The sequence below is a fragment of the Zootoca vivipara genome, chromosome 6 (assembly GCF_963506605.1).
Source record: "Zootoca vivipara chromosome 6, rZooViv1.1, whole genome shotgun sequence".
Lineage (NCBI taxonomy): Eukaryota > Metazoa > Chordata > Lepidosauria > Squamata > Lacertidae > Zootoca > Zootoca vivipara.
In genome coordinates, this window is record NC_083281.1 from 64,631,188 (window position 1) to 64,654,146 (window position 22,959).

Consider the following 22,959-nt stretch of genomic DNA (forward strand, 5'->3'; position numbering starts at 1 on the left):
CTTGCAGGTTAGGAGTGTGCTTTGGATGAGAGTGATCAAGATGATAAAGGGTCTGGAAACCAAGCCTTATATGCAACAGTTGAGGGAATTGGTTAAATTTTGCCTGGTAAAGAGGAGACTGAGAGGAGATATGATAGCCATCTTCAAACATCTAACTGGCTGTCACATGGAGGATGGAGCAAGCTTGTTTTTTCCTGCTCCAGAGGATTATGTGATTCTATGAAAGTTGGCTGATGGTTGCTCATTCTTTGTTTCAATTCACACAACATCCAAAGTGCAACAGGGCAGAGCTGGGAGGGATAGAGAGTGGCAGAAGAAAGTCGAGACAGGGAGCAAGTGAGAACTTGAGGAGGAGGAGGAGGAGGAGGAGGAGGAGGAGGAGGAGGAGGAGGAGGAGGAGGAGGAATCAGAATAATATATTCCTCGCCCTCCAGTTTTTTACTGATTAAAATGGGGACACTCTTACATCACTCCAGTTTTAATACCAAGTATCACTGCCAGACACACATCCCACACTCCCTATTACACATTACAGACAGTTCCACACCACCTGCTGTATCGGTTTACTCTTCAATTGCCTATTATCCTTTTATTCAAAAGCCAAAAAGGGGGGAAATGGGAAAAAATATTCATCGGACAAAATGACATGCTGTTCACTATAGCTGATCGGAAAAGAGTAAATGTGTGAGTAAGGATGAGCCAGCTGGATTTTTTTTTGGGGGGGGGGTATGCACAATTCAATTGGATTTCAACTTTAAAATTCTGATAATATTATGCATGGTGGGGAGAAAACATAAATAATATGTTTTATGGGGCCACCCAATATTGGAAGATTCAGGTCAGGCTAAGGACAGTACTTCTTCATACAGTGCTGATTCACTGTCTTAATGGCCATCAATTTTGGATTAGACAATTTCATAGAAGATAAAGCTATCAATGGCTACAAGCCATGAAGACTATGTTTCTCCCTCCACTATCAGAGGCAGTACATTTCTCAAGGCCAGATTCTGGGAATTGCAACTGGGGAGGGTGCTATTGCATTCAGGTCCTGTTTGTGAACTTCCCATAAGCATCTGGTTGGCCACTGTGATAAACTGGATTGAACTTTTTGCCCTTATTATGTTCTTAAACTGTGCGCTTGGCCTAACTGAGCACCTCCAGTTGAATGTTCACAGCACACTTGTGTTGCAGGCAGAACTACAGTGTCCGGTTCAAAGGTTAGCAGCCCAAATTGTTGCCTGAAAGGGGGATCTAAATCCTATTCTTTATTCTTCTTTATTATATACCAAGTCTTAGCACAAAATCCAGAGAGAGAGAGAGAGAGAGAGAGAGAGAGATGGAAGGAAAAAAACTCATTTGGTATCTTTTGAAATCTCTCTGCACTCCAGGAAGTGTTTTTATGGCCCGCTGCACATTTCACATATTATCATGGCTTTGCTAACACATGCAGACTTCTGCATTTTGTATCATCAAATATTTAATGGAAAAAACTAGCCAGCTGGTTATGGTTTCCCATTTGAACAGCCAAATGCGGGCAGAAGATTAGGTGGAGGGCAAACAGAGCAAAGCTAAGAATTCGGGGACCCTTCATTTTTCTTTCTGAAGCACGAATGTGTAATTTCATTTATTGGTGCACTTGGCCCTGATTCAAAGAACTGGTTTTCATTATTTATTATCTTCTCATTAAAAGAAAAAGCAAACAAGCAAAAGGTTTTGTAGGTCACTGGCACTTTGGATTCTGAACTTTGCTGTCCACTTGTTTAAGGTACATAAATCAAAGGGATATTCCCAATGTGGCAAAATCTAAAGATGATAAATCAGACATTAAGGGTGGTTGGAAATCAAATGGTGAGGAAGAAGGTGATCAGACTGTGGCTGAAGTTGCCCCACAAAATATTAAGATATCCATTCATCTACTCATACTGGATGGTGGCTAACAGATTGAGGTTGAATCCTGACAAGAGACAAGTACTGTTCTTGGGGGACAGGGGGCGGGTGGGTGTGGGGGACTCCTTGGTTCTGAATGGGATAAAACCAGGTGTGCAGCCTGGAAGTCATTTTGGACTCACAACTGCCCATGGAGGTGCAGGTCAATTCTGTGTCCAGGGCAGATATTTACCAGCTCCATCTGGTTACACAGACTGAGACCCTACTGCAGACTGTCTCACCAGAGTGGTGCATGCCCTGGTTATCTCCCGCTTGGACTACTGCAATGTGCTCTATGTGGGGCTACCTTTGAAGGTGACTCAGAAACTACAACTAATCCAGAATGCGGCAGCTAGACTGGTGACTGGGAGTGGCCACCAAGACCATAAAGGATCTTCACTGGCTCCCAGTACATTTCCGAGCATAATTCAAAGCATTGGTGCTGACATTTAAAGCCCTAAACTGTCTCAGCCCAGTGTACCTGAAGGAGCGTCTCTACCCCCATCAGTCAGCCCAAACACTGAGGTCCAGCTCCAAGGGCCTTCTGGTTCCCTTCCTGTGAAAAGTGAGGCTGCAGGGAACCAGGCAAAGGGCCTTCTCTGTAGTGGTGCCCTCCTGTGGAAAACCCTCCCTTCAGATGTCAAGGAAATAAATATTTGACTTTTAGAAGACATCTGAAGGTAGCCCTGTTTAGGGAAGTTTTTAAGCATTGATTTTAGATATGTTGTAAGCTAGAGCTGCCATATGTCTGGAAAATCCCAGACATCACCGAGATTTGTCACCCAAAAATGGTGTCTGGGTGGAATTTTTAATTCCCGTTGTCCGGAGAAACCCGAACATATGGTAACCCATGTGGAAAGGTTTTGTGGTTTTTTGCCAATTTTGTTTGGGTGGTTGGTTTTGAGGGGAAGCAGCCACTGTACCTCCATCTCGGTGGCCTTTTCCCAGAGAACCGTTGGTTGATTTATCTCCCTCCCTCCCTAATCTGGAAGCAGTGCTAAGCCAAGCCATATTGAAAGCCAAGGCACAAGGCAGGAGGGTATGTGTGAGAGGGAGCTTTGGTCTGGCTGGAAACTTTGTGAATTCTCCCTGTGCCCCTCAGTTCCCAGTCAAGTGGATCCTCTGATCATGCAGGATCCAGCCAAGGGGGCGCCTTGTGCATGCCAGCCTGTGAGTTTGTGTGCTGTTTGTGTGTGTGCATGTGAGAGTGAAAGTGTAGGAGAGGGAGAGAGGGAAAGAGTAGGAGGGAGGGGGACCAAGGGACAGGCAGCTCAACTGCCATCACTGCCCAATCTAAGCCCCCCAGGGCAAAATCAGTAGCAGCCCCTCCTCCTTTGCAACAATTGGGAGGGTGGAGATTAAGTGTTTAATGAATTTTTTCAAGCAGCAGATGAGTATAAATTATCCTTCCCTGACCACCCCCTAAAATGTTTGCAGTATGCAGCCAGAGTGCATAATGTGCAATTGGATAGGTCTGACAACACCACAGCTCTTTCTCTGTGTGTTCATTCACAGAATGAGACAAAGGAAATGTGGAACATGTGTGCAGGACCAAACAAGTTGTAATAAACCTCAGCATGTTCTGTGGCCACCACCTTTAATTCTTTTATCTGCCCATGGGGTCTTCGTTGATCATCAAAACAGGTGCATGGCAGACTCTAAAGTCAGCACAGTGGTCAGCTACTGATGTCTGTCCAAACACTCACATTTGAATGGTGGCCTGTTATGCTGAGCTTGTTGAATTGGATACACACAAAAACGAGAGACTGCAAATGTCTGGCTTTGATATAAAGCAGGAAGGGGAGGGGCGCAAGCAAAAGGGAAAGTAGCTGTGTGTAGCCCCTTTATTTCCTTGATTTGATATGTCTTTCTAAAAATAGCAACAGGGTGACATTGCAGGCAACACTTCTAAAAGGCAACATTTGTAAAGGCCCCTCCTTATATTTTACTGCTTTTACATGGAGCTGTTTAGTAGCAATGGGCTTCCAGAAAACAAAGTTATAATGCATGCCTTATCAGCAGCTCCCATGTTTTGTCTACCGAAACTAATAATTTTGAATTGTGTCACCTTTATTGACTCAACACATCCTCTGCCTAGCAGTAAACACAAGGAATAAGGAACACATGGTAGAAGATTACATGTAAGTCATTGGATCTGTTCAAGAAACCGCAAGGCAGAATTGGATTAAACACTGTCTTTATAGATTTGAGTGTTGCTATCTTGCAGTCAATAATCAACCCACCCTGCTCAAGAAGCTAATGTTACTGCTCCGACTGTTGATGCTGAATTGTATCAGTAAATGAAGTGGAAAAACTCTGAAGGAACTGTGAAGAAGCAACTTCTAAGTGATTTCAAAATATTAGGAGACACGATTACTCCATGGACCGTGTGCTTTGTAAAACAAAGAAGCAAAAACCATGCAGTGCATAGTTAAACTATGGAACTTGCTCCCACAAAAGGCAATGATGGCCACCAACTTGGTTTGGCCACTGTGAGAACAGGATGCTGGTCATTGGCCTGATCCAGCAGGGCTCTTATGTTCTGATGGAGGCATGTGGAGAAAGGATAGGAAAATCCAGCTGGCCACTAATGATCCTTTGATCCAGCAAAGTTATTGTTGATTTTTTGAAAATTGTCACATTCTATAAGCAAACACTTCCAAAACTGGAAGGTTTTCCTGACTGACCGATTGTAGGAATCAAATAATGATCTCAGCAGGAAGACCTGGCCATGCCCCATGGTTTATCAGCACTGATTTGGCACCTGCCCTGTTGTGTTGCTGGTGGAACTCATTTATGCTTCATTTTTGCTATCGTTCTCTGTTGACTCCCAGTGCTAAGACCACTCCTTCCCATTGATTGGCAGCTCCCCAGATCTGCCTTCTTCGGCCAGCATGTCATAGGGGCATGAGCCAATACACCTGTCCTCCTTCCCACAAACCTCTTTATGACTTCACTGCCACTGGCTCTGAACATTTCTTGTCTGTGTCGCTGGCACATGTGGTGGTGCTGATTAGATCTCTGTGTTCTTATTGTTCCTGCTTGGAGCAAAGCATCATCTGCCCATATGGCCGAGGTGTCAGCAACTGCCATGAGGTATAGATGGCAAACAGCCTTGTGGCTATGGCCTTTTAAACAGTTTGCATCCTCTGCCAGCAAGCAGAAATGGCTTTGGTTGCCATGATGATTTATTTCTTACTTGTAATGAGCAAAACTAGTTATTATTGGGGCGCAAGCAGCATCTGATAAAACACAAGACATACCCAGAACTGTATCTTAAAGCTTCACAAGCATGCTCATACCAAGAATTGTGCAGCTATGAAATTTCTGAGCCAGGACTTCATTTGGATGGTAATATATATTACGTCCATCCATCTGGGCAGCACCAATGATTGACTGTTTCCCTGTTTTTTATGTCCATCACAGATTGGCACTAGTGGTTCTGATGAGGATGATCCCTTATAAGATACTTTATTCTGGCTTAAGTTTTTAACATTTTCCTGTGATTTTTTTATTATTGTACTTTCACTCTGGTTGCAAATTGTTTTAACAGTTTTTTGCAGTGCAAGGAATATATAAACTTAACAAATCTAATAAGTAGATCACTGTGATCATCTGGAGAAGGCCTCTTTATTGCCCCACAATCATTTCATGCTCATTTGGTTCATACATGAACCAGAGCTTATAGCAGGCATCCCCAAACTTCGGCCCTCCAGACATTTTGGACTACAATTCCCATCTTCCCCGACCACTGGTTCTGTTAGCTAGGGATCATGGGAGTTGTAGGCCAAAACATCTGGAGGGCCGCAGTTTGGGGGTGCCTGGCTTATAGCATGGTGGCACCACTCATTTGGATGACTGTTCCTATTGAAATCAAGCAGGTACCGACCATCCTGGTAGTTCATCACCTACAGAAAATTTATCTCTTTGGCCTAGCATTTTTAGATTTTTTTTATTCAATGCCAGTCATTCATTGTGCACTTTATGTTTTCCTCCCTAACTTTATGATATTTTAATTATGTTATTGTACACCACCTTTCTAGATCTAGGTATGAGTTGGAGGTCTATAAATATTCCTGTCAATAGAATATAAACAAAAACTGTTCATACTTTTAAGGCTATTTTGTTCAAAAAGCAATAATTCTACTCTGAGACACCTGTTGTAAACAACCATCTGAAATGCATCCTGCCTACTCTTGATTAAGAACTTTTATTCTTTGTTGTTGCATAAAGGTGTCTTAAACTTTAATAAGAAACCGCAAGAGATTGACAGAACCCCTGTTCAATCACACAAAGAAGATTAAACAAGATAGCAGTGACAGGTGGAACAGAAGTCAGTGGTGATAGTGTGAGCAACTATATTACAATAAAAGAGGTGCCTATCCATCAACAGCAAGGAAGAGGGGAATATGTACACTGCTCTCCCCCTTTTTCCTGGGGTGCTGAAATTATTATGCAGCATTAATGCAACACGTTTACTGTTCACGGGGCTTTTGTCTAGCATTTGCAGAAATCCCCTCAGGTGGAAACATGTTATTGCTGTTTTATGGACAAGGAACTGAGGTCAAGGGCTGTTTCTCATTATGCATTCTATATCTGAAAGTGGAAAGCACATTGCAAAGTATACATCAGAAGCAGCTTGCTTGATGGGGCAAAGCCACTATCCTAGTTTCCTGGCAGGCAGGCAACTGTACAGGTGAGCAGGAAAGGGAGGTCAGTGTGGTGCAAAGGTACCAGCAGGAGTAGGAGCTACTAGCCACAATGGCTATAGGTTCTACCTTCACTGTTAGATGCATTGTGACTCAGATACCAGTTGTTGGGGATCACAGTTGGGCAGAGTGCTGTTGTGCTCTTGTCCAGTTTGCAGGCTTCCCACAGGAATTTGACCAACCACTGTGCGAACAAGATGTTGGACTAGATGTGGCATTGGCCTGATCCAGCAATCTTGTCTTATGTTCTACATCCACTGTCAGAGCCAATATGCCTCTGAGTACCAGTGCTGGGAATCACAAGTGGGGAGAGTGCGAAAGCACCCAGGCCCTGCTTTTATGCTTCCAAGAGGCATCCTGTATAATTACAGGATGCTGGATCAAGTGAGACATTGGTCTGATCAAGCAGGGCTCTTTTTAAAGCTATACTTCATGAGTGGAAAGCCACACTGTACATGCATGTGCATTTTCCACTTCACAGATTAAGTGTGAATTTTGTAGGCAGGCATCTGGATCTCTGTACAAATTATGTCACAAGAAGTGGTCCTGAAAGCAGGATAACTTGCCCAGAGGAGGGGGCAATTTAGCTCAGCTAGCATTTTATGAGAACCAAAATACAGCCATCCTTTAAAATTCATACTTCCCTGAATTTTGCAGGGCCATTCTCCAGACAAAATATGTGTAAAAAAGATATGTAGGCTAGCACAAAGCATACATAAAGATGCATATATTAATGAAAACAACATGCAAAAATGGATTGGATTAGGGGAAAGCGCTTTGCAAAAAATGAGTATATTGGGCAAAATTGCATGCAGAATGTGCTAAGTAGGAAAAATTTGCACTGATGAGGCCTTTTTCATTGCTTTAAAAAAGGAGTCCCAAACTTGTGGAAATGTCAAGAACTGAACTTATGATTGTAAAGTAATGAGAAACTCAGAAAGAAACTAAGAGTTTGACAGGTTTAAGCACCCCTTATTTGAGGACCCACTCCTGGAAACTTCCTTCCATCACAAGTAAGGAAGGACATCCTGATCCCCCCCCCAAAAAAAGTGGCTTTGTGATGTTTGTCTCCTGCTAAACTAGTTATGCTGAGCAAGATTTTCATGTAGTTCTTGCCTCCAAAGTTGCTGCTGATTACATGTAAGCCCTGCAGGGTATTCTGTTGCTGTCAGTGGAAGCTGAATATACATTACGAAACATAGGAGTGTGAACTGGGGCATCTGCATGTCTGAGGGGCGGGGGGAGTGGTTGTTTTAGTCCCAGTTTCATTATTTTATGTGATTTTCTCTACCATGAGCCCTTCTCCCCACATTGTTTCACTAGCGGAACTCTCATTTACATTTATAAAAAAAAGAAACCAAGAACAATTGTCTTACTTAAGCAGCATTATTCACTTACAATAGGTAATATTTCCTGTAAAATATATATAATACATAATTTCCAGTAAAATATATCTAATAACAACAATATGCTCTGTCAAATTGTGCCTTACGTGCTTCAGCTTTGAAGTGCAATCCTCCGCAGTACAGTTGGGAAATGTATTGTGATCTGTTAGAACCTCTTGTTCCTCTGATGTCATAAACTCGAAGAGCTTATTTTTATTTTTATTTTAATCAAATTGTTTTAGGGTTAATTGAACATTTTCTGCCTGGGACTTGATTCACCTAGCCTTTTTCTGTTTTGATTTCTTTCCTTCTCATTTCAACACTATCTTGCTTACTTTTTTTTAAGGAGCAAATGAATAGTAATGAATAGTATGCACTAATTAAGAGCATTGTTATTATTCTAATAACTTATTTTCATGGGAGATAAACTCTTTAAATGGTTATTAACCCAGCAGTATAGGCAGAGTTGATGGACTGCATCATTCACTATTCGTTAGCAGTTGCATCTATGGTGTTCTTTGCCCTTTCCCAATGGGGCCAACTTGTTCCTGGGATGCTGATAACGACAGCCTTATATGTAGCAATGAGATGTTAACAGACCGGGTAGGGTTGCTATAGATGACACTGTCTTGATGGCATCAGAACTGCTGTGCCTTTGTTCATCAACCATAAATATTGTGCCTATAATGTTCCACTTGCATTGATGTCGAGGCCCAGGTTAGACTCGATCTTCACCCTACATTTAAAGCACTGTTACTCTGCTTTGAACAATCATGGTTTCCTCCAAAGATTACTTGAAATAAGGGTGCTGAAAGTGTATTTATTTGCTGTTGTCACCTGTAAGTAAGGTTTACCATTTTGTTTTGTTTTTTAAAAACCAAGCAGTGTATGAATTTTACAAAAATAAATGGATATACCCCACCTTTCTTCCAAAGAGCTCAAGGTGGCATACATGGTTGTCCCCATCTCAGTTCATCCCCACAACAACCCTGCAAGGTAGGTTAGGCTGAGGGGCAATGACTGTCCCAATGAGTTTCATAAGTGTATGGGGATTCAAACCCTAGTCTCCCAGTTCACTTTCAGGCACTCTAACTACTACACCACACTGCTCTTGTTAGGTGGCCCCTATTCCCCCACAAAGCCACAGTTCCCAGAGTGGATGTCTTACACACCACATTGTTTTGGGGTTGTTGTTGTTGTTGTTTTTTTAAAAAAATGAGAGTACAGTTTGTGAATGTATATACAGTTTGTGAATGTTTGTGAATAAATAAATTGCAATGCATTTATTTTAGCCTTAGATTAGCTTCAGGGCTCTTTCAGCTTGAGTTCATGCTGGTCTGCAGAGGAACATTTCCCCTTGAATTCAGCTTGATTTCCCTGCAAAGGGAAACAGCTGCAAAGGACAAAGCTTCCTTTGCCTGCATAGCTTGAAGAAATCATATTATGTGGGCAAAGGGACTTCTTTCCTACAGAGCCTGGCTGCCTTTGCCCATAAGGTTTGAAAACCAGCTGGTCTGCAAAAGGAAATGCTTCACCTGATTGATGTCATGTGACTGACAATTGGATGGCCCTGGCAACCTGTCAATGTGTCCCATGGGGAGAGGCAGGCATCAGGATCCAGCCCCCTACCCTTAATTCATGGTGTGTATGCAACTTAACATAGTATTTTAATGTCTTTGTGTATATGTGTGTATGTGCACACACTAACACACATGTATATAAAAAACAGTATCAGGAAGATGCCAACTTATTCCAGAAAGATAAACTTTCTCCTGGGATGACAAGTGGGGACTCCAGATTGTATCTGACATATTGAGCCAGTGGTTTGATTTCTTTTGTTTAATACAGAAAGATCAAAATTTGGACATTTAAGGCTGGTGTCAGGAACCCAGTTAATGCAAAGTGTGTGGCTGTGGTTGTATAGTGGAGGAGGAATCTCTGATGAAAGGATTAACAATTCCACCTGTTGACTACATGCATATTCCAAACCACCTAGCCAACTGCTTTCATTCAATCAATAGGTAGTTCATGTTTGCATCAGTTCCGTAACTGGTTGGGATTTTCTTCGTGGACCAAAGGCTCCAGGAATTGTCATAGCTCAGTGGGACAGCATCTACGTTGCAGCCAGAAGACCCCACCTCAGTTCCCAGCATATTCAAGTAGAGAAACCCTAGCCTAGAACCCTGGAGAGCTGCTGCCATGCAGTGAAGACCAGGGTTTCCCAAACTCGGATCTCCAGCTGTCTTTGGACTACAATTCCCATCATCCCTGATCACTGGTCCTGCTAGCTAGAAGCGATGGGAGTTGTAGTCCAAAAACAGCTGGAGACCCAAGTTTGGGAAACCCTGGTGCAGCTTCCAATGACCCCATTGTACTCAAAAAGAGCCTAAAAGAACTAATTTCATGATACAGACCATCTTTCCATCAACACAGACCTCTCAGCAGTTAGTCTTCCACATTATGGAAATCAGCCAGTTATGAGGACAATGAGAGACAGACAAGTGTGTGAAATTATACAAAATGATGTCAAAAATGGCAGGTAACAAGGGACACAGATGCCCTTTAATGCAAACAGTACAAGTGTCATGTGGCACACGTCCATCATTAATGCTCCCAGCCCTTGATATGTATAACTTCCCCATTCTAGACAATAGATGTCTGTTTGATGGATAGATGGATTGTCCACATGTCATACAAGATCACAATTTGTGTCTGAACGGACCCTCCCTTGACTTCATTCTTATGACTTGTTTGCCACATCACATCCCTCATTAAGTGCCTGTTGACTGATCTTTAATTTCTGCCTTGCTTAATGGCTAGGTAATGGGGGTTGCCTGTGTCATTTTCTTGTAAACTCAAATTCTTCTATGGTCAGTGGTGATTGCACATTTCAGAAAAGTTTCTGATAAACAGCTGGAGTGGTATGCATTTTTCTCCTCGCTTTGTGAAACTGGGAACTGCAATTCAAAGTGTGAAGCCTCTAAATTAAGCCCTGTGGTGTCTGTACTCAAGGTAAGTTCTGTATTAATTGAACTCAATTCACATCTGATTATTGGGTTTTTTCCTCTCCCCCCCCCCAGGTACTCCATTAACAAAGATCCAGCTGAATGGTTGGAAATTGACCCTACGAATGGTACAATTCGCACCCGGGGTGTCCTTGATCGTGAATCATCATTTGTTATCAACAATGTGTACACTGCACACTTACTGGCAATAGATAATGGTGAGTAATGGCAATTGATTAAAGTGGTTGGTTAACATGCTTTTCATCCCATTCATTGTATGTCACATTTTCCTGAAGAATCATTAAAAACAGCCCTGTTGAATCAGGCCAGTGGCCCATCTAGTCTAGCATACTGTTCTCACAGTGGCCAACTAGATGCCCCAATGGGAAGCTTTCAAACTAGATGAGTGCAGCAGCTCAACAAAAGCATCATTGGTGGTCATTGACCATGCTTGCTGGGGCTGATGGGAGTTGTAGTTCAGCAATATCTAGGAAGTCCAAGGCCCCCCACTCCTACTGTAAACAATACTGAGCTAGATGGACTAACGGTCTGATTTGGTATGAGTTAGTTTCCCATGTTTTCATACCCATTCATGCACATCCATTCACATACAAGCACCCACTGCCTCTCCCCTTCTTTCATTCTTCTATTATACATTTGCAAAGCAGCCGTCTTTTTCTAGCAAAAGAAAAATCTCAGAAATGTTCTCAAAAAGACTGTCATCTGAGAGATTGCTTTTCAGCTTTGACTCTGTTAGAAAGGACCATCCCCATTGTGAGGATATATTTCTTGAAGAAAATAAAAGTCTACAGCCCAGTCCTCAGGAGGTTGGATATATTAGTATTAACAGATTTAATTTTGCCCCCCCCCCAAGAAATGATATCAAACCCCTAGCACCACAGTTCCAATAACTAGCTCGACACACCAGAGACTATCCCATTTAACGTATAATAGCAATTACATTGAAAAGACAATTAAAAACCCCTTGTTAAAATGCAATATTTTAAACATATTTTGTGGATTAAGGTTCCTTCTGTCGCACATAATCTAAATTGGAAGGATGTTATGAAAACTCATTGCAAGTTACTTTTGTCGAACATTAAAGCCCGAGATGGGAGGGAGAGATGCTGCCTTTTCCTGCACAGCTGAAAGGCACAAAATAAATAAGGGCTTTGTGTGTAATGTTAGAAAAGCTAATATGCTTAACACTTCTCAGGGATGCAGCTGGTTTTTAGCTGCAGCGATGAATTGTGAAATGCTCTTTTTAAGAGGGTAATTTTACCATCTTTTTTCATATTGCACGAGTCAGTACAAGGGAACATTTGCAAGGTTTTGACAAGAATGTGGCTTTAAAATGCAAAACGGAGAGCAGGAAGAAGGTCCCCTTTGCCATGGTGATTTACTCGGATATTCATAAACGTACGTCTCTCACAGAGCCATTTCTGTGGGAGACATGTTTTTTTTTTAAAAAAATGCTATTGAAATTATTCCGCATTCCGCATTTGTTGGTTTTGTATAATGCATCTTTTGTCGAGTGTTTGTGTTAGCTGTAATGTGATTAGAACCATAAGTTGCTGTTTGCAAAGCAATGCGTAGGAAGCTGGTATTAGGAGGAGATGAATGTTCAGACACTTGGAGCAATCGCTGCAGCAGGGAGGGGAAACCCTTTTCAGACCCAGGGCTGCATTCACTTCTGGATGACCTGCCAGCAGCCACATGCCACCTGTGGGTAGGGTGCGGAGCAAAAGTGGATGGTGTTGGAAATGCCAGTGTTAACCTTTGTAGAGTGGGCTAGTTTCTACCCATGCTCTAGTAGCCCACACACCTGTCTCTGTCCTCCTTGCTGACCAGCAAGAGGCATTATCAGAGTTCAAGGACTCAATCATAGCTGGGCAAAGACACTCAAGGAGTATGTAGAGCAGGGCTGGAGTCCTGGGTTGAGTTCTGGGAGCCAGGCAGATGTGGTGAGCTCATTTGGCCACAGGTCTAATGTTCCCCGCCTCTCGGCTACAGCAGAAAGGCAGCCTTCAGAGGAGATGCATCCCTCTAGACATAGCACCCAACTTTAGTCCAGGAGTTCAAATGAATTCTCATGAGTAGGTGGACATTCTCTGCCACTGCTTAAAAGCTCGTCAGGTAGGCTGGGGAACTTGCTGGAACAACGTCAGAGATTCTGTGCAGCCCTGAAACTCAGGTTACTAATCTGGGACATGTGAACCTTGCCCCTGGACCAGCATTACAGAAGGCTATCCTTCACCTTCTAAGGGCTCCTGGGCTACATCTGGCTCCTTCCTTGCCGCTGAGTGTGTACTATTAATCTGCTTTAATAATGCCTCACTTTGATACATCTAAGAAAGTACACGTAGTGCCATGGGGGGGGGGGGTGAGCCAGACCAAAGTGGGTCTTTGGTCCCATCTAGCATAGCTCCTGTTATGTGTACAATTAGATCCACAATTCCATCCAGAGCCTTTTTGGCTTCTGAGAAGTGCCTTTGCTGTTCTCCTTCACAGAGAACTTGAAGGACCACACATTTCCACAGTTTGACTGACTGTGTGCAAGCCAGTAACTTAAACACTGTGATGAATGGATGATCCAATGTTCAGCTGCTTGAGCTCAAGCTGCAGCTAGTGCCATATTGACTATTAATAGCAGGGTAGCTTAACCTACAGTTCACTGAAACCAGCTGCAAGCTGTTCAGGGTTCACTAAGTGACTAGCCCAAGATTTGTGATGGTGTGCTTTAGCATCCACTTAGGTCAATTCCCTCCACTGGGTTTGGTTCCTTGAAGGAATATTGTTGATCTATGTCATTCTGTGACCAAACTTAAGGCACGAATGGAATGAAATTATTTCTCCATAATTTTCCTAGCCAACCAACACTAATGCCTAATTTTCTCAAGATTATTATGTTACCAATGAGCTACATAATGCATGTAGGCTGGTGCTTGAATAATCCAAAGCAAGTATGAAATGATTCCTACATCTTTCAAAGAAGGTTAAATTAACTGAAAGAGTATCAAATGGAAATACTTTCCTCTCTCAGGGAGAGCAGTGGCATCTATAAATGTCAGTGCTAACAAACCGTATTTTTTTTTGTCCTTTTAATATTACTAGGAAGTCGGGATGGGAGGGAGATTAGATCCAGGTCACATTCAAACAAAACATGAACCTACCTAATTCAGACTTTCTGAAACAATATGCAAACCAAAACACAGCCACCCTTTGAAATCCTTGCTTCTCCGAATTTTTCAGTGCAATTTTCCAGCAAAGTATTGTATGCAAAAATGCACATACTAGGGTAACTTGTGCATAGAAATGCATTGTGTTAGTCAACATGACATACAAACTTGTGTATTTAGCAGGAAGCTGCTGAATTTTCAAGAAGAGCTTTCTTTTCCTAAATCAATGTGGAAATTCCAAGAACTGACGATAGGAGCAGTGAGAAACTGAAATTAACAGATAGACCCATCCCCTCTGGGGAGGAGCCCTGACTTAATGGCAGAGCCTGTTTTCAGAACGTGGAATGCCCCGAGTTCAAATTCAGCGAAGAAAGAGTTTCAGATAGTGGGACTAAGAAAGCTCCCTGACTGTGGGTCCTGCTAGGCAATGGTATAGTAGTAAATTTTGAAGGGCAAGAGGTCATAATGACAGCCTCCACAGCCACACTCCCAAAATCAGTCTCATAGGAGTCCTCAAGGAGAGTCTAAAATTGCAGTTAGCTGTGTTGATTCATCATAATCGTCATCATCATTATTGTTTTCAGGCTGTATCCAACTAAATAATTTCCCTAGTGCAACAGGTTTTAGCTGCACAATGGAACTTTCCCACTCTAACCTCTGACTGTGTGCCATGTAAGCCTGTCCCAGTGGTTCCTCCAAACCTCCAGAGAAGATTTATGGAGCATGAGGAGAGAGGGTGGAGAAGTTCCATTGTGCAGGTAAAATGTCTTGTGCTGGTGGAACTATCTACTTGGATAGTTAGTAATATTTGTATTAACTAAAGATCTTCAGTCAGCTGAAATGCAACCTTACTAATCATGAAATGCAAAAAAAAAAAAAAATCCTGGAAATAAGTCAATCGGGAGGAATTTTCAGTTCACTCATAGAACATTTGGAATCAAGAGGTGAGCAGGGAGGTGGCTAGGTTTGCTGGTGACACCAAACGGTTCTGGGTGATTAAAACAAAGACAGATAATGTGGTGCTCCAAAGAGATTGCTCCAAACTAAGCGAAGTAAAGGGTCAAACACAATGTAATGTAAGCAAGTGGACACTAAGTGTACACTAAGCTAGTTGTTGGGGAATGTGAGTGGAAGACGGCTGTTATCTTCATATCCTGCTTGTGGGTTTCCCAGTAGTACAGTGGTGCCTCGCAAGACGAAATTAATTCGTGCCGTGAGCCGCTTTGTCTAGCGATAATTTCGTCTTGCGAAGTGTGGGTCGTCGTGTGAAGCACGGCCATTGAAAACTTTGTCTTGCGAGTCACCAAAAACATTGCAAGACGCTTTCGTCTAGCGAGTTTTTTGTTGTGCAAGGCATTCGTCTTGCAAGGTACTACTGTATTTGGTTGGTCCTTGTTGGTCCTTCTTATGTTGCCAGAACTGAGCTCCACTGAATCTAATGGGACTTACTCCTGGGTAAGTGTGCACAGACTTGCTTCCTTAAACTCTTACTGGAAAAATCTTTGCTATTGAATAGTTGATGGAGCACAGTATTTAATTTCATAGATTATAAAATGTGACCTTTTCTGTGGATGGGATCTCCCTTTTATAACCCTCTCCTCAATGAATGTCCTAATTTGCTTTGTAGCCTCTTGCTTTCTGTAAAGGTCAAGTCACTATCTGTAGTGTATGTACTCTTATCTCCCCCTTTTTTATTAAAGGCTTATGTGGACAGAGAAGCTCTAATCTATTAAGAAAGAAATTAAATTCTGAAGGAACTTCTACGAAGCAGAGTTAGCACATTAAAGTGGATCAAACCATGTTTAATCTGGGAGTGGATTGAAAATGGAACAGCCAAAGGCAACACTCAGAAAACATTAGAGGTTTCAGGCTACTGAGAGAAAACAAATTTCAATACATATTCACATGTGCTTAAAAGCAATTTGCTTCCTTGTTGGTGGGAGCTGTAGCAGCAGAAAACATCAAAGGAAATCCATGGTTGTTATGGATAGCTTTAGATCTACTTACATATATTGTGCTTTGGAGATTACCGCATTGGCCCGGATATAAGCCGCACCCGAATATAAGCCACACCTTCAAAATTCAAGGAGGGGAGAGAGAAAAAGGCAATATCCAAATATAAGCTGCTCTCTTAAAATTCTGCAGGCACTCACATCCATTCTGTTTTACCATATATCTGTTTCATCAGCGATATCGTAAAAGCCAATTTTTGTAAGGTCGCAAATTTAAACCACACTTTTCATGGTCGGAATTTGGAGAAAAAGTGTGGCTTATATTCAGGCCAACACGGTATATACAGGCAGAGGAATACAAAGATGGGGAGGTGTTTGAACAAAAAAAGAGCCCAGTTGGATGGGGCCATTGGCCCATCTAGTCCCGTATCCTGTTTTCACAGTGTCCAAGTGGATGCCTGTGAGAAACCTGCAAGCAGGACCTGAGCACAAGAGCCCTCTCCCCTCCTGCAGTTTCCAGCAACTGGTATTCAGAGGCATACGGCTGCCAACAGAGGAAGTAGAACCCAAGCTGGATCTATACAGATTTTTAAAAATGCTATAGAAAAAAAGCTATAAAAGCTCTTAATGAAAAATTCTATTCACAACGAATCACTTCTCTATAGCACCATCTGGTGTGGCATGTTTATAATGATATATATCGACAAGTGTAGCATGTTTATAATGATTTAATCGACAAGTGTAGCCGAGTCCCTAGTCATCGTGGCTCGTAGCCACTGAGAGCCTTATCCCTCATGAATTTGTCTAAACTTCTTTTAACGTCATCCAAGTTAGTGGCCATCACCAAGGTGAATGCAGTGGTGGCCTTTCTTTCTTTTTTCAGTCCCCAATATGATTTTATGATTCCCCTCTCCCTCTAAAATCACCATACTTCTCTTCCCCCACACTCCATTCTGGTGGCATGTTTGGAACGAGCAAATCAAAAACCTCCACTGTTCTGCCCTGGTGTGCCCCAGACTTGCCTCATTTTGTCCTCTCCATCATCAGTGCACTGAAAGTGGAGCAGGGACACCACGGGTGCAAGGGGGACAACCTGCTCCATCTATGAAGGACAAGATCCTATGGACCCAGGCATGTCCTCCTGGGAACCATAGGATTGCAGCCTGAGCACAACTGCAGGTGAGATAGATAGATGATAGATGATAGATAGATAGATAGATAGATAGATAGATAGATAGATAGATAGAGACAGACAGACAGACAGACAGACAGACAGACAGACAGACAGACAGATGATAGATAGCAAAGCAAAATATCAGAAGAATATAGGATTCTGCCTTATATTGAGTCAATTCATTGGTTCATCTAGGTTAGTGTTGTCTGCACACTGACTGGAAACAGCCCTCCAAAATTTCAGGTAGGGGTTAGTTTTTCAGTCCTACCTGGGGATTTTAAGGACCTTGTGCATGCAAAGCAGATGTTCTACCACTGAGCTATGACCCTTTTCACTTTTTTGTATTATTTTTTTAAAGACACTGCTTTGAACTTAAATGAGATTCCAAATTTCACACTGCTGGAGCAGTTTATCAGTTAAAGGCTTTTAATTTACTTAAAACGTGTTTGAAGTTATCAGGCAGCAGATTTATATTTATTTATTTATTTATTGCAAGTTATTTGTCACACTGCAGGTATTCTCTCCCCATCCACCCCCACTTTCTGTCACACAGGATGGAATGCCTCTTCCAAGATGGTGCTTGCTGTGACACACGCATGCATCACCCACAAACAAAGATGCTATGCATCTTACTCCAGAAGTATGCTTACCCATTTGCAAATATATGCAAGTGTCACTGATAAGACGAATTGACTAGAACTCATATGATAAATCAACTGAAGGCTTGTTTAAAGAGGAGAAAAGTTGTGCAAACTTCCCAATTTACCAATGTGGGCTGGAGGAATAGGAACATAGGAAGCTGCCTTGTACTGAGTGTTGGACTACTGATCTATCCAGCTCTGTATTATCCACATCAGCAGCTCTCCAGCGTCTCGGACTCAAACGACTCTCCCAGTCCTACCTGGGGATGCCTGAGACCAGGGACCTTCTGCATGCAAAGCACATGCTCTACCACTGAGCTACAACCCTTCTCTTTTAAGATTACATCTGTGCAGAGTGTGGCTGCAAACTAAAGCGGGTTTGCATTTAAGTGCCTATAGTAGCCATAGGCAACTAGGAATTCTGTGCAGGTGGGTGTGAAGAACACTCCTTCCTTTGCATGCATTAGAGAAGTACAGAGGGCTACTTTTGGAAGGGCAGAGCTTTCTGTCCCTGCCCTGCCAGCAGGCTAATGATATTTGTGGGCTTGTATAAATCTCCATTTGCAGAGAATACGCAGGCACACACTTTCCCATTGACCACAGCATTGGGGGCTATTTGGTTTATGGCAGGGTTAGAGAGCCTCAGGCCTGGGGGCCAAATGTGGCCATCCAGGACTCCACATCTGGCTCTCAGATCTCTCCCTAGGCCACACCTCTCACCAGCCCCACCCGACACCCTTCTCACGTGCATTTGCCTAGCTGGAATGTTCCCTTGAACTCTGATACTGCCCCTTGCTTGTCGGGATGGAGGGGCATAGAGGGCTGAGTGAGTGTCCAGCCTATTGTACAATTTTCTCTGTCCGCTTCTGCCTCTGGCCCACCCACTAGTGGCATGTGGCCCCAGAATGTTGCTCAGAGGAGAATGTGGCCCTCAGGCTGAAAAAGGTCCCTCACCTTGGTGTATGCCAAAGGGGCAGGGGGAGGCTATTTAAACTGACATGGAAGCCCACTCTCTCATGAGAACATGAATTGGCTTCTTCACCTTATCTTCTTGAAGGTCAGAAATCAGCTAAGAAGATAATGCTATCTATCATCTATCTTATCTTATCTATCTATGCTACAGATAAACAAATAGAGGTGAGCTTAATTACCCTCCTGGACCTCTGTGAATCTTCATTTCCAGTCTCCATGTTTAATGCAGAGAAAATGACAGGTGATATGAGGAAGATGCAAGGAAAATAACTAAAAAGTGCTGCCTAATAATTCAGTTAGGAGTTGTCTTTCCATCTGCTGTAACCTGTTTATATACATCATGATGCCTGAAATTAAATTACTGCAGATTGATTCCACCTAAAACACACTATTTGGAAAGAAATCAGGCAATTAGTGGCCATGGCAACCCAATTAAGCTGCATTTACACCCTTTATTTTAATTGCTCTATTAATTGAAGAGGGAAAATAAATGGAATGCTCAGCCTTTACTTGTCATTGTAAGTTTTAGCAAAATATGAATTGCAGAGAAAATATCATTGAAATTAGTCACTATGAACTGCAGGTTTGGGGAAAGAGAAAAATTAATTTGCAGCAAACCGGTTTTAAGATGGATGGCGCATGCTAGTAGCTATTTGATAAGAGCTTTGCTTTTTGAAGTATAATTACTCAAATGTAGAAACTGAACACATTATTGAAATATATGAGTGATTGTAGTTTTAAAGGGCAGTTTGTTTTATTATGAAATTTTGAGTGAAATATATGTTAGCGAGCATGGAGTGGGCTGGGGAGACACTGAGATTCAGCTCTGCATTATGGATCTGCTTCTTTCCAAAAGTGAGAAGAATGCATTTAAATTGGAGCATTTTATATCAGCTGAAGATGCACAGAAATGATTGATTTTAAGTCAAGTGCAGAGATATTAACAGGATCACATGAAGTGAAATCAACTAGTAAGGCAGAGAAGTCAAAAAGATTGGAAGACTGAGGACTGATTAACACTTGCGTGCCTGTTAAACGTTGGCACATTGTCTTGTTCATGCCTGTGGTTGTTAAGATCTTCCAGAGCAGCAACCCCACTAATTTCTTCCCTCTCCCCTTCCCTCTTCATTTTACTTTAAAAATATAGCAACAGGGGGGAAAGAATTCACTGCATAACAATACAATAAGACCACTAATTAAATTGGGGTATATAACCTGGTGTGCTCTTGATGTTGCTGAACTCCATCTCCCCTCAACCTTAGTTAGCATGATCAGTCATCTGGTATTAGGGAAGTTGTAGCCCAGTGGTGTCTGTAAGGCCATTCTTAGCTAGTGTGTGCATAATAACTATTGGCAGACCTGTCGTCCATGATTGGTCTAATTATTTCACAACATGCTGTGGCCCTGAGTCACATGAGTTCATTCTTCTGTGTTGAACAGCAGAGCTCCCTATTTGTTTGTCTTGTACTCATAGCTGATCAGTTCCTTTGGATGGCTTCAATTCCTGGTTCAGATGCTAGGAAGCTGTAGCCCTCCTTATGTTAGTAGACTCCAACTCCTATAGGCCCCAGACAGCATAGCCAATGGTCAGAGATGAAGAGAGCCAGAGTCCAACAACAACTAGATCCATCAAATCCACAGGTGAACCATCCCTGGATTTGAACCAGGAAATACCCTCAAGTATCTCTCAGGTGGAAGACTGTGGCCCTGCAGATGTTGTTGAACTCCAACTTTCATCAGCTCCAGTCAAGGATCAGGGATGAAGGGACTTTTAATCCAACAATATCTGGAGGGCCACATGTTCGCCCCACCAGGTTCACCAGAAATGTTGATCTGTAGAAATGTTCACCAACAATAGACAGCTGACATACAAAGCAGAAGATGGTAAAGATCTAACATTTTGCACACGACTCTATTCTTTTAATCTAGAATTGTGGGCACTGGCACATATTTATTCTAGGTTAATAAACTTGATAAACGAGTATGACCTTGCAAAGGGCCCCCTTTTTGCATATAGATAGTTTGCAACTCCATTCCCCACCATTTCAACTTTCTAGTCCTTTTACGCAAGCATTTAGATTCCTCCCCTGTCACCAACTATGCAGCATGTTGTTTTTAATAAAAGCATTTTTTTTAAAAAGAGGAATGCCATCTTTTCAATCCACCTAGGGATTTGGTTGGATGGCCACATGTCAAGTTTGGAACCATCTTTGAGTATTTTCTGAAGCACTTCTTTCTCTTTCTTTTCGCGACAGTATTAAATACATACACAAAGCAACCCACAGAGTGTGCCAGCCACCACATCCATTAAAAGCAAAGGCAAGGAAAAGGCTGACATGAGAGCACTGGGGCAGGAAAATCCAAGTTTAAGCTCAAGGTCACTGAGGTCATCACAGGCCTAAATTGTGCTCTTTGATACATAGCAGTGAATTCAGAATAAATTCAACTGTTTCCTAAGAAAGAGCTGCCTACGTGAACTGGGTTGAAATTTAAAGCAATGAAAGCATTGGAAAGAAAGAAGAAGAAAGGTGTTTAAATGTTGAGCAACTTTTTTTTTCAACCAACATACACAGAAGTGCTTCCTGAATCTGAGAATTTTAATTGGAGTCCTGTACAATGGGTGTTGCATGTGCTTTTTCCAATGCAACTTTTTTTCCAGAAGGAGGAGGATGGAATGACTTGCCAGGCCAATAGCTGACTTCTGGGGACTACATTAAAGCTGACGGGTTTGAATCAGGGATAGTGTGAGGTTTCAGAATGGGGGAAGGGCAGCTCATGATGTGAAATTAATCTGGAACACTGAAGCACAACAATTTTTGAATATGGGTGGGATGAAAATAGAATTTATCAAAAGCCAATCAGGCTCCCCCCCCCAATTCCTTCTTAACTCTGAATGGCATCTGGATAAGCCCCCACTGCACAAGGATGGGAGAGCAAGATGCCACTACAAAGAAAGAGGATGAGTCAGAAGAGGGACTAACCTTCTACCCTGATCCAGTTAGCCAAAACAGGCCACATGGTGAAGAGCAAATGCCCCCCACTCTTGGAGGAAAGCAACATGAGACTTCCTCCTTCACTGGGTTGGAACAAAACCACCCCCAAATAAAGTTGTGAGTGATGCTATTACACCTATCCAGGCCATAAGAAGACATGCTTAGCTTTAACAATGTGGTGGCCTTGTGTACCTTCAGACCATACCCTGTGACCTTACACTACAGCAGGCAGGGATGTTGCTCTCATTAGGCTGGCTAGGCAGCCGCCTTGGGTGGAAACCTTAGAGGGGTGCAGTACTGACCTTTGAGGGGCACAGATTTATATAGATTTATTTTTGTTACATATTATAAATTCCTGATAATATTTTACTTTTGAAGAATTTAATCATTTCTATGAGACATCTGTTTTTTTTTAAAAAAAATCGAAGTTAGAAAAACATTGGGGAGGTGCAAAGAGTTAACCTTGCCTAGGGTGCAAAATAGCTTTGCACTAGTACTGACAAGGTAGCTTGGGAACCTCAGACCTGAAGGCCAAACATGGACCCCCATATCTGGTCCTCTGGGTTCTCTCGACGCCACCCACCCACTGGAGTTGCACTCATCACCACCCTTGTTTCAGATCCTTCTTAACTGTTCCTGCCCGACCTGCAAAGTCCTTAAACTCTGAAAATGCTTTTTGTTTGTCTAAATGTCAGCAAGTGTAGACTTTGGTCTTTCGAATTTCAGCGGCTCCCTGTGTGAGCCCAAAATTCAGTGCCCCCCCTGCCCACTTCTCACCTTCTGTTCTGCATGTGCACTATGCCATAATTGTGATGCCCTGTGGCATGTCTCCCCCCTCAGCTCAGTGCCCAGTGCAGGGGAACCAGTCTCACTGCCCTAAATCCACCTCTGATGTCCACCCTCTTTAGCCACTGGCCCCACCCATCACTGGCATGTGGGCCCTGGATGGTTGTCCAGAAAAAAATAACCCCCCATCTGTGCACTCCATCTACCCTGTACTTTGCAAAATGTTTGCAAGCTTTC

At 42.6% G+C, this 22,959-nt stretch overlaps 1 protein-coding gene across 1 annotated transcript in view; it reads left to right on the plus strand.

Annotated features, from left to right (window-relative positions):
• The window catches only part of CDH13 (cadherin 13), a 612,680-nt gene that overhangs the window by 563,384 nt on the left and 26,337 nt on the right, over nucleotides 1–22,959 (plus strand). The window contains exon 11 of the mRNA XM_035119665.2: nucleotides 11,101–11,243. Within this exon, the coding sequence (XP_034975556.1) occupies nucleotides 11,101–11,243 (143 nt within the window). The remainder of the gene's footprint in view (nucleotides 1–11,100; nucleotides 11,244–22,959) is intronic.